The sequence below is a fragment of the Salarias fasciatus genome, chromosome 16 (assembly GCF_902148845.1).
Source record: "Salarias fasciatus chromosome 16, fSalaFa1.1, whole genome shotgun sequence".
In the NCBI taxonomy this organism is placed as follows: Eukaryota; Metazoa; Chordata; class Actinopteri; order Blenniiformes; family Blenniidae; genus Salarias; species Salarias fasciatus.
The window spans coordinates 16,273,672-16,285,794 of record NC_043760.1 but is presented as its reverse complement, the minus strand read 5'-3'; the positions used below and the strand labels follow the sequence as shown (position 1 = coordinate 16,285,794).

Genomic DNA, 12,123 nt, shown 5'->3' with positions numbered 1-12,123 from the left:
AAAAGTAAATTGACATAAAGAACAGAAACATATTGGTGTTATTTTGTAATTTTGTGCATTCGATCCATAAAATGAAAATAAATATCGACAGAAACTGTTTTGAAGCGTCTGGGATAAGATCCTCTCTACAGATGTAACTATTTATTAGTTTATTTTCTAAAAAAAAAAAAAAAAAAAAAATCCTTGGAAATGAAAAAGATGAAAAAGACAAGATATTAGTTTTAATGCATTTGATGCAGCATTTCCAACTGTATCCACATTGTTCAAGAGATTCCACTACAAGGTGGCTTTTTTTTTTTTTTTTTTTTTTGCTGTGGATTTCAGTTTTCGCTTGACGTGACCTCTGCAGCTCGGCACCTCGGCCCACCTCAATTAGTTACCCATATGTTTGATGAGCTGGGTCACCAGGCTCACAGAGTCTTCACCTTTGGGTCCCCGCCTGCCCTTTCTGCAGTGGAGGGCTGCTAATGAAGGCTTTGCAGCGAGACTGCTCTGGGTGCAGATCCTCCATTCCAATTAAAAAGTGTAAATTAAACAGAGATAGCTGACTGTCAACTTCAGCGCTTGCTCAGACTGTAACCGAGAAATCTTAGGACAAACACTTTGGTTGTATACCCGGATCTGACTGTGATGAAGGAAGCTTAAACGAGAAGGGCTCCGAGTTCATTTGGCACCGGCGTGTTTAAGTTTGCAAAACTTTCAACGGATTTCACTTCGGAATGCGAAATCTCCACGTCTTAGAACAAGCAGGGTAGATCCCGGCGTACAGCAGCAGTTTTGTTATGACTCATATGAATGTAGACTTTTGATGGCGGCGGAGTGTCTTTGAGCGGCCAGCTGCTCCTCTCCACTGCACCACTGCCGTTATATGCTGACAGCGTACTTGGCGAGGGGAACAAGAGCTGCTGCGCGTCTTTCTCCTCTTTGCCATTTTGAGAGTGGAAGCCTCTGTCATTAATGAAAGCAGTGCTTCACAAAGGGCACTGGAGTACATGATAAGAGGAAGATGTCAGCATGTTTAGCTGAAAAAAGATGCCCTTTTTACCGTGAAGATGGGGGTGGGGGGAAGATTCATGCAGGGGAACCGCAGGAAAATGGTCAGCGGCGTTCGGAAATCATGTCAAAAGTGCTCTCTAGGGGCATGTTTATGTTGCCATATCGCGCTGGGGTCTGATTGAAGTAATCAGTGAAGAGTTCATCGATGTAGAGTATCATATTTAGATTCTGCCAAATTGACAGAGATGATGATAAGACTATCAAGCTTTTGCCTATTTATGCAGAACACAAGTAATGTGGGACTGGCCGTAAAGTGAATGTCTCCCAAATCTAATTTCCAATCAATATGTTCTCCCCCTGCCCCATCTGCCATCTCTCTCTATTTCAATGTCTCTCGCTCGTATGACGGCCAGTTGTTGCTCGCACACGTCGGACTCCTTTAATCAACACCTGTCCTATTAATCCCAGCGTGGCACCGAGCTAATGTGATGTCGCCTGCAAGCTGGTCCCACTAATGGCTGGGACTACAGAACCACGGGAGTCCCTGATCCCCCCCCACCCCCCACCGCCCCCACCGCCCTCCCCGCTGACAAAACCGAGAGAATCCCCAAAGAACGCATCTGATGGATTCCTGCCTCCCGCCAATGGCGCCGTCATTTTTTTTCTTTTCTCCCAACATCTGGGTTAAGCAGTCAAGTGGGCGGCGGGGGTGATTTGTTGATTAATGACTGGAGACGTTTTTCCTCCACATTTGTTCCCGGCGTGTAGCAGAAAATTACGTCGATGCTCTCTCCAGTCAGGCCGAAAACGGATTGAAGCCCTGTATGTGTTCAAGGTGTTCACCAGCAGGTACAGGAGCTCTGCTAACACCGGGACTCTGTTTTCAGGTCATCATTAAATCCGGATCTGGAAATTTCTATGGACTCGCCATCTATGCGGACTTCATCTACTGGTCGGACTGGGCGCGCAGGGCTGTGCTGCGATCCAACAAGTACACGGGCGGCGACACCAAGGTGCTCCGAGCCGATATACCCCATCAACCCATGGGAATCATAGCTGTGGCCAAGGACACCAATAACTGTAAGTGGAATACAGGACCAACGTGCACAAAGATGTGTTTGCAAATGTTTGTCTGCTTGGAAGTACCTGGTGTTTTAAGTATGATTACGCACATTAGTTTATACATGTGCATATTTATTATGTTGATGATGTTTAACGCTGTGGACCAAAACAAATGTGTTGCTGTATAGACTTCCAGCTGGAGCAAAATGAATTTATTGCACAAAAAATGCATTCCTCGCTGTTTTTATGGCCCCAGTGTGGAACCAATAACAGCAGCTTATGGCCATCATAAGCATTCAGAAAATGCACAACAGACTAAAACAATATATTCTGCCACTGTTTCTTTTTTTAAATCTGTTAATATAACAATAATATAACTATTGCTATTGTTTATTTTCGAGCTATTGTTTTGAATTGATTCAAAATACTTTCTCGATACTGAATACATATTTTGAATTGATTTTCAAGTCCAAAAAGAGTAAGCAGCAGTGTTCTTTGCTCTGAAACAGCAGGGGCATCTCAAGTGTCAACAACTACAAGGCACACGCACACACACACACACACACACACACACACACACACACACACACACACACACAGTAACTGAAGCAGGTTGTGTCAGTGATGCAAAGTATCAGCCAGACGGCGAGATGAAGAGGCGGGAAGGAGATATTTGCCCAGGGCTATTAACTGTTGACTTGGAGAAAGCTCCTTGCTAAAATAATCTACAGGTGAGAAAACATCAGTTGAAGGTACGCGAGCGCTGCTCTGTGATGAAAGCTGAGTGGAAGCTACAAAGAGAGGAGTATTTGAATAGAGAGACCGACAAGTGTTTCCCTGCGTGCTCAGTTACTTCTGTTGGTTGAGTGTTCTTGGTAAAAAAGTTTGAAGTGCAGGGTAGAAGTTGTTCCAACACAGTTTTAGAACTTTGTCAAGTAAAAGTGTTATAATACAGACTGCAAAAGACTATGATGTAAACATTTGATTAAGGTGTGCATGCAGTTAATAAGGATTTAAGAATAAAGGATTTATAAATAATGATTATTAAAAACAATACAAATGCTTCATTGGTTATTGACAACAGATCATTTTTAGCATAATGACAAACTTCTGAAAGCTCTGCTTTTGTGTCTTATTTTACAGAAAGATACTATTTTGGCTCACTACGGAGTTTTCTACCATTACATTGGAGGCGTGATTCATGCACCTTTGATTAAACTTTAAGGATTGTTCAAGTATTCCGAGGCCAAACAATCTGAAATCAATGCACAATCATTTATAATGTTTTCATCTCAACACATTAGAAATGGCATAATCAAAACGTTACAAACACAAAAATACAATTGCTATTTAGTTTGATTACAACAAAAGTAACACTAGCTTTTAATTAACTTCAGCGACCAACTGATTTAACATTATAAATGATTTTTACATTGATTCACACAAAAAAAAATGCCGTTGATAAATGAAAGTGGTATTATATAGAATGGCCAGAAACTTAATGCCTCAGTGGTAATTAATAATAAAAGTAGCTTATGTTGTAGTGCGAGTCTCTTGTGTGCCAAATAAAGTTTAATTTCCAAGTAGGACGAAGACATGTGGGCTTAAAATCCTCCCCGAGGTCGGACTCCGTTGCCACAAGCCGTACTTTTGTTTATCTTGTTATGAAATATAACCTCTTCATTTGACCTCCATGGGGAAAGCTGCATCTCTGCAGTGTAATGCGTATTTAGAAATGTGTTCTTTCTTTTTTTGTTTTAATGCTACATTGTCCAACATCCGATTGCTCCATAGCATTTCCCTCGTCATCCAGGAAAATCCCACTATAAATATTCAGGCATCTGGTTTACCGGAGCCGTAGGAAGAATGCCTGCAGGGCAGATATTTCTTCCTCAGGACTACAGAGGCACGTTGTTTCTTTCATGTGTTATGTTCGCAGTTTGGTCATCTCACCTGGGGAGGAATTTTACTGGCAGAAATCCATATCAGCTATCTCACAGCAAAAGAGCAGGGCAGAGATCAGACTGGCGCCTCAGAACTCACGAGGTCCAAACTCTTTGATATTTTACAAGTCATTTAAACTAACATCGTATGTAATTAAATATTTGTTTTAATAACTTTTAATGACCTTTATTCTCTTTCACACCGTGTAGTGAGTACACATTTTGCGGTTTACAACTGATAATAAACGGAATATAAATGAGTGGAATCATCATAACCGGATAAATCAGGCGCAGGCAGCTGGTGCCTCATATGGACCAAATGTGGCCCCGTTTCCACAAATGGACATCGACTGTGCACACGCCATAAATATTGTCAACTAAATTAATCCTGAATATTAAATGTAAACATTCTGATGTAACTAAGCAAATTAGTAGATTGTTTATCAATTAATTATGTCCATATTGGTTGTAATAATTCTCATATCCAGTTGTTTATGATCCTCTAATGGAGGAAGAAGACTGAAGCTGAGTGTTCCAGACTGAGGTAAATTACTTTTGTTGAAGAAGATTCCTGGGGCAAACTGCACTTATCAGACCGGTGACACCAAAATAAGAGAAAGTGCTCCCTCTGAGAGTCTCTTGTTGACTTCCTTTGAACTTTTAATCACTTGTGTTTGATGTTTTTCTTGTTCCTCTCTTAAAGGTGAGCTGTCGCCATGCCGGCACCTGAACGGAGGCTGCGGCGACCTCTGTCTGCTGACCCCACACGGGAGGGTGAACTGCACGTGCCGCGGCGAGCGCGTGCTGCTAGATGACAACAGATGTGTGTGTAAGTCCTCCACGGTTTTAATGACACCCTTTAGGAATTAGTTGTTTTTCAAAGTTTCGCCTTTTATCCACACATGGATGTGCTGTATGCAGGAAATATTCGAGATTTTTTAATTGATGCCTTCGTGTATAACTGAACACACACACACACACACACACACACACACACACACACACACACACACACACACACACACACACACACACACACACACACACACACACTCAAGCACACTCTCCAAGAATGGCCAGCCGCTCTCTATGAAGCACTTTCCTTATTCCAGTTGCCAATAAGTTTTCAAGAATGAGTGGAGACAAATAAATGGAGCTTTGTGACTTGAAGTCTATGCAGACAGATCAGCAAGACAGTAAAATCCGTTTGATGCCGCAGCTACCTGTCAGCAGCCATGAGTATAAAATGGCGGGATTGCGTCTGGCTTCCTAATTTGACGTCGCCAGTTGAATTCGAGATGCAGCGTGATGGCCGACCATATGGCGGGCGGAGCTGTTCAAACGGGGGGAAGTCTAGCCAGACCGAACATGGCGTGTGACTCAGAGCTGGGTAGAAAGTTTGGATGTCATGATCGAGGACGGTACACTTCTCCACCGCGCTCAAGCCTGACTGGAGCCAGAGCGGGAAAGCAGTTCTGTATTTTTAACTCGTCAAGCTGCAAGTAGCACAGCTCAGAGGGGGACTGATCAAAGTCTGGAAAGGTATTTGTTGTTGGAACTTTAATTTATGCCTGATGAATGAAAGCACTCGGTGTGTGATCGCAGATCAAACACGGATTGACTACCAATATCAGAGGTTTCCAGGAGATCCAGATGTTCCTACTGGTAACGTGCGAGTGTAATGGATGTAGAGACGGCCATCTGGACGGCCACCCGTCCGTCTCCTGCAGTCCATCAATCGTAACAGTCAGGGTGGCGCTGCAGCCGTTGCTGGATCCTGCCGTCACGTTTACAAATGGTGACCTGAAACTGGGTTGTAGGAGAGACTCCAGCGTTTTCTAGTCCTTGTTAGTTCACCTGCATCAGCTTTGTTGATTGTGTTATAAAACCCGAGTCCCTGTTCTTTGGGTCACATGAGCCAATTTAACAAAGAATTTGATCATTTTTAGTTTTTCAGATAATAAAAGAAAGCTTTGAAAACATTTATAGATATATTTTAAGATCAAAACTATTTAATGCATGCACGTTAATGTAATTAATACCTACCAGGTACCATCTGTTGGTAAATTCAAAAAGCAGCTTAAAGTGTGTTATTTGGATTAGTGTTCTCATGAAAATGAACTGATAATCGCTCCCGTCTGTTGTTATTTTAATAGTGCTTTATTCTACCCAATTTATTTTTTTATGTGATTAAACTAATAAGTTCCATTCATGCATGGTATTTCATATCTGATTCATCATTATCTGATGCATTCATCAATAGCATCAGCCTACCTTTTAACTTTATATTGTTTCCTCATTTTCAATCTGATGCTTTGATGAACTGAAGTAGTTACAGTGAAGCCAGAACGTATTCACAGCACTGTTACAATACAGCCTTATTCCAGATTAGATTATTTTTCTTTTTTCTACAAAACCTGTGCTGTGCAAGAAGATTTTGTTTTAAATGTTTGCGTTATAAGTGTAAATCTAAGAAATTGTTAAAATTACATAAGTGTTTGCCACCTTTGTCATGAAGCTGAGCACTGAGCCCAGACGTCTCCTGTTTCGACTGATCATCCTTGAGTTGTTTCTAAAGCTTAATCGCAGTCCTCATGTGGTGAATTCAGTTGATTGAACATGATTTCAAGAGGCATGCGTCTATTTAAGGTCCCACAGTTGACGGTGCATGTCACAGCACAACCAAAGCATAAAGTCAAAGATATTGTATGTAGACCTCCGAGACATTTATGGAGAAGTGCTCTGAATATTTTCATGTTATGTTTGTTCTAAGATGACAGATAAATATGAGTTCAGAATTTCAGCTTTCATTTCCTGTAGTTTACATTTAGATTTAAAATATCTGAATACATATCACCACAACATTTTTAAGTGAACAAAAGTAAAGGAACAAATAATCTTAAGGTAAATAACATTTTATATATGATGGCGGAACGCTCGCTTGCAATAACTGCCTCCAGCCTGTGACCGATCAACATCTCTATGACTGTTTGTTCTTCATTTGTGGCATTATTCCAGGCTTTCACTGAAACTTACTTTGGTTCGTGTTTGTTTTTTGGGGGGTTTCTCCTTTCAATACATGAAATGCAGGTTCTATCGGGTTAAAATCAGGTGATTGACCTGGCCAGTCTAAAATCCTCCTCTGATGAAATTGGCAGTGTGCGTTGGGTCATTGTCCTCCTGCACAATAAAGCTCCTCCTGATTAGTTTGGACGTATTCCTCCGTGAACTGGCAGACAAAATGTTTCTGTCCATTTCTACCATCGTTAGTTACATTGTCAATAAGTATTAGTGAAGCTGTTCCAGGAGCAGCCATGCAAGCCCGACATTACCTCCACCATGCTTCACAGATGAGCTTGTGTGTAACATTGTGGATTGTGATCCCTTCGCCCTGCACTGTGGAGGTTGTTGCTGATCATTTACTGATGTTTTTTGGGGTTTTCTTCACAGCTCTCACAATATTTCTGTCATCAGCTGCTTTTGTTTTCTTTGGCCGTGCTGTTCGATGTCTGTTGCTCGCTACACCTGTAGACATTCCAAATTGTTGTGCTGGCGATGCCCAATGTTTGTGTAATGGCTTTGATCGATTTTCCTTCTTTTTTCGGTTTCAAAATAGCTTTTCTCCCACAGACAGTTCTCTGGTCTTTGTGTTGGTTTATTCTCTTTAACAAGAAGTACAGTCTTTATAGGTTAAGGTTAACCGAGACTCGTCATGCAGGCTGTTTATTTTTTGAACAATCTGTCCAAAAGGCAACGAGGAACTCCTGTCAGTCACATGTTCCAATGAAAAAATGGGTTTGCTCAAACAAGGGATGGTGTGGCCTGACTTGTTGAATGCATGTAGATGTAAATATGCCTCATGTATGCTGTCGTCTTGACGGTCAACACCCTCACTGTCTTTGTCTGCAGCAGAGAATTCCTCCTGCAACATCTACACTGAATTCGAGTGTGGGAATGGAGAGTGTATCAACTACCAGCTGACCTGTGATGGGATCGCCCACTGCAAGGACAAGTCAGACGAGAAGATGCAGTACTGTGGTAAGAGATGCTTCACAAATCAAAGCGGAGAGTGGAGAGTAAAGAGCTCGGCTGATGACTGCTGAACATCATCGACTCCGGCCACTTTTGATATACTCATGCGAGTCGATCTGTTCAGACAACAGGAGCTGTCGGAAGGGTTTTCGGCCCTGCTTAAACCAGCGGTGTGTGGCCAACAATCGCTTCTGTGACGGGATCGATGACTGCGGGGATAACTCTGATGAAGCTCTGTGTAGCAGTGAGTCACAGCCGTTTGATCTCCTGTTCCATCCATCCTGCCTCCGAGGGCAGAATCCAGTCGCACTAATGCTTATATTAATACGGCGTGGTAGGCCGCATGCTGCGCTAAGCCGTCACTGTTTAATGAGCCTTGAGATCTTGGAGGAGTGCTCGGATTCAAAGAGACTGCTCACCTCCAACCCAGGAAGCCGCTCCTCTCCGTGGAGCCCGGACAGTATTTTGTGTTACTTTTAATGTCGCTATAAAGTGATTTCACATTGATAGCATTTCGGGATGTGCAATTTGTGTCTTAATTCTTACCGTGCTGACTGAGCCCGAGAGGATCGGCACTGCGTTTATAATTAACGTGGACCTTCCAACTCAGCAGTCTGAGATTTCAGGAAGGAGCCAATTTCACTTTGGTGTGTCATCATCAGCATTGCATTTTCGACAATAAGAATTTATTTTTCTGCTGCCTTCACTACATTGTTCTGTAGTGACCTGATGTTAAAGACGCCGAGGTGAAATAACCACCAAGCATAATTAGCAAAAAGCTAGCTCACCGAGATGTCTCTCCTCTGATTTCTTCTTGCACAGCACTAATAGCAACATGGCACTTGGACAGTTTTTATTGCACAGCCAGGCTCAGACACTGAAACTCCTGAAAATCCTTTTTTTTCTGTCTGGCACTTTGCAACCCGGGGTTAATTTCCACCGCTCCCTGATCGAAGTATTGTTGTGAGCTGTACCTGTCTCTGAGTGCTGTCTGTACTCCGGGATCTTTTTGAAATGCTAATTCGAACAACCCCCCCCTTTAGATGTCACATGTGGCTCATCAGAGTCATCTTGCAAGGACGGGAGCTGCGTTCCCAGATCAGCCTGGTGTAACCAGGTCATTGACTGCGCCGACGCCTCGGACGAAAAAAACTGCAGTAAGTCCTCCGCTTTGCGTGGCAGTAATAATGGAAAGGTACACACAGCTTAACAGATCAGACGCATCCGCTGACGTGCCCATGCCTCGGATGCCGAACGCTCCCGTCAGAGCAGACAGTTACTGTGGCGCCGTGTTTCTGTATTCAGACCACACAGACTGCTCGCACTTTTACAAGCTGGGAGTGAAAGAAAAGGATTTCATCAGCTGCAACTCCACCTCGCTGTGCATCCACCCCTCCTGGATCTGCGACGGCGCCAATGATTGCGGGGACTACGCCGACGAGACCAACTGCCAGGGTGAGCGGCAACACAAACAAGCACACACAAACAAAAAAACAAAAAAAACAAAACAACACACACATTTCATTCCTGTTCATTGGAAGCTGATGAAGGAAGCCAGCTTCAATTAGAGAGGACTTAAGACTGATCTCATTTTCAGAAGTGATTATAACAGTGCAGTGAGAGATTCACCGAGAGCTTAGGAAAAGATAATGACCTCAATCATCGCCGGCGCCCAGGGGGACTGACTCGGCCGTGTTGTTTGTCCCAGTCTCCCATGGGCAGAAGTGCGAGGAGGGCCACTTCGCCTGTCCGAGCGGGAACTGCATCTCCAGCGTGTGGCTGTGCGACGGCCAGAAAGACTGCGAGGACGGGGCAGATGAATTCCAGTGTGGTAAGCCAACAAATCTCACCTCTCCTGGAAGAGCTTCGGCGCAACAAGCAGAAATAATCCTTTGTTTTCTAAACGGGCGGAAATAGATGAGGTGTTTTGTTGCTGTACGCAGCACTGTCAGCCGTCGGAAGGATATTTATTTTCCATTAACAAGAAGCCATTTGTCGTAATGTTTTTGTCATTTAAATAGATCCGGCCGTGCAAGAAATATTACGTATAATATATAAGGAGGAGGCGGAAAGACAAGAGATGATTGTTCATCATGCCATGAGGCTATTTCTTCTCACTTTGTTTTGCTTCCCCTTACTGTGTGTTTGAGATTTCTCAAGTGGGTGCCGCTGCTTGTTTGAAAGTCTAATTCCAACCCTGAATTCACAGCGAGGCAGCTAAGGACACACTTTTTTTTTTCCTCCCCCTTCTCTCTTTGAATCATAATAAACAGCACTTCCAGTTAAACAATTAATTAATGAACCGTCAGAAACAGTTACGCCGAAGACGAAAACGCGGCTTCGTCGCAGAAGCGATGACATATGAAAGGATTACACATGGCGATGCCACTCCTTTCCTCCCCTCATCACAGGCCGCAAGTTGCAATTTGTACTTTGATGCGTAACATATGCGGCTTACTATATCTCCAATTAAGCAGGAGGACCGTAATTAAGTCACGGCGTGGATTAACGTAATTTGCTTTCAAAAGCAACAGCTCACACGTGTATTATTACCTTTGGCTCCGAAGGAAAGTCGGCTGGCCGCTTTAATGCTGCTGGTCAGTCACTTTATGTTCCATCAACGTCACACACACAAAGGGTCCGCGTGCATTTAGCGTGCAGACTCGAGGGGCCGGTACTTTACCTGTCAGTTATTAGGTTGTGTACGATCCTCCAGACTGACTGCTGGGATCCTGCCAGGCTGACGGCTGCCGTCAGTAGTTTATGCTGCTGTTTAAATGACCACAGGAGGAGTTTCCTGCTGCCTATGTGATAAAAGGAAGCATCACTTTTCAACAACACACACATCTCATCACGCATACACACATAAACACACACACATCTTCACGTCCCTTTTCTTCCACATGCTTTAAGGCAGAAACATCGATCTCGGACTTTCGTCCAAAATATTTGATTGTCATCAGGCAAAATCTGGTACAAGCTTTTACAGTCAGCCGAGGAACAGTTTCAGTGACTCTAAAGATTCTCTAGTTTCCAGCTTGTCATGTCACACAAATGGCAAACTATTGTTTACTGAGTTGTCTTTGTTTTTTCGCAGCCGTTAGATGAGATGCGATGCCGTAGCGTATCTCACTTGCTGGAATAGTATCCTCCTAATGGGGTGGTTATTTGGCTGTTGTCAGCAACTGAATGGGGGTCTTACACACACGTAGAATTGTTCCCCTTAATCAAAATAAATGCATTTGTGGTTTATATGCTGATCTAAATGGGTTTGGAAGTGAGTCTGTTCTCTGTGTTCACCCTGTATCGGACTGCTGGCCTTCCAGGTTGTATCCCATCTCCTCATGCAGTCGACTGGGATCAGCTTCAGCCCTCCACGACCTTAAATTCGATAAAATGATATGGAAGAAAGATAGATGGCGAGATGAAGCCACTATTTGGATGTTTTGGCGTGCAAAATCCTTGGCAAAGATTCAGGGAGGCATCAAGTGTTGGCATGCGAGAGTATGTTGGGTTAAAAATCACATCCATGTGGCACACATGCGCCTGACACTCCAGTCTTTCTACTTATATCACTCCTCATTTCTCTTTCAGTTCAGGAGGTGCATTCAGAGCTGCCTACTGTCTTTGTGCATAAAGAAAACTCGCCATGGAAGCACTCAGATTAGCTTCTTAAGCATCAAGCTGCAAGCCGATCTATTGTTTTCTTGAAACGTCTGTCTGTTATACATTGTATTTAATGCTTTTTAGCCAATGTAATCAAGTACACATGCAAAATACTTAACAAACACTATATTATTTAACATTTCCATTTCAGACTCTAAATACTGATGTGTTATTATTTTGCATCGCCTGTGTGTGCATGGAAGTGGACCTCTGTGTGATTCATTTTATCTGTCTTCTTGCTAACCTACAGCAGTTTAGACTCCAGTCCCATATAGAACATGTGTAGCTCGGCAGCCGAGAGCCCGTCATGCATACCTAAGCAGCCCCTTTGTTCACACTCATTGTCAAACAATTGAAAGCAACCAGGTTTTCATATTTAATGCTGTTTCAGTTATCAGATTTTTTTTTTTTTTTTCATAAATTG

General features: G+C 43.1%; 1 protein-coding gene across 1 annotated transcript in view; it reads left to right on the top strand.

The window, feature by feature from the left end:
• The window catches only part of lrp1bb (low density lipoprotein receptor-related protein 1Bb), a 285,401-nt gene that overhangs the window by 210,719 nt on the left and 62,559 nt on the right, over window positions 1-12,123 (top strand). Inside the window, exons 44-50 of the mRNA XM_030112422.1 lie at window positions 1,884-2,076; window positions 4,705-4,830; window positions 7,911-8,039; window positions 8,158-8,277; window positions 9,077-9,190; window positions 9,339-9,488; window positions 9,742-9,864. Coding sequence (XP_029968282.1) covers window positions 1,884-2,076; window positions 4,705-4,830; window positions 7,911-8,039; window positions 8,158-8,277; window positions 9,077-9,190; window positions 9,339-9,488; window positions 9,742-9,864 — 955 coding nt within the window. The remainder of the gene's footprint in view (window positions 1-1,883; window positions 2,077-4,704; window positions 4,831-7,910; window positions 8,040-8,157; window positions 8,278-9,076; window positions 9,191-9,338; window positions 9,489-9,741; window positions 9,865-12,123) is intronic.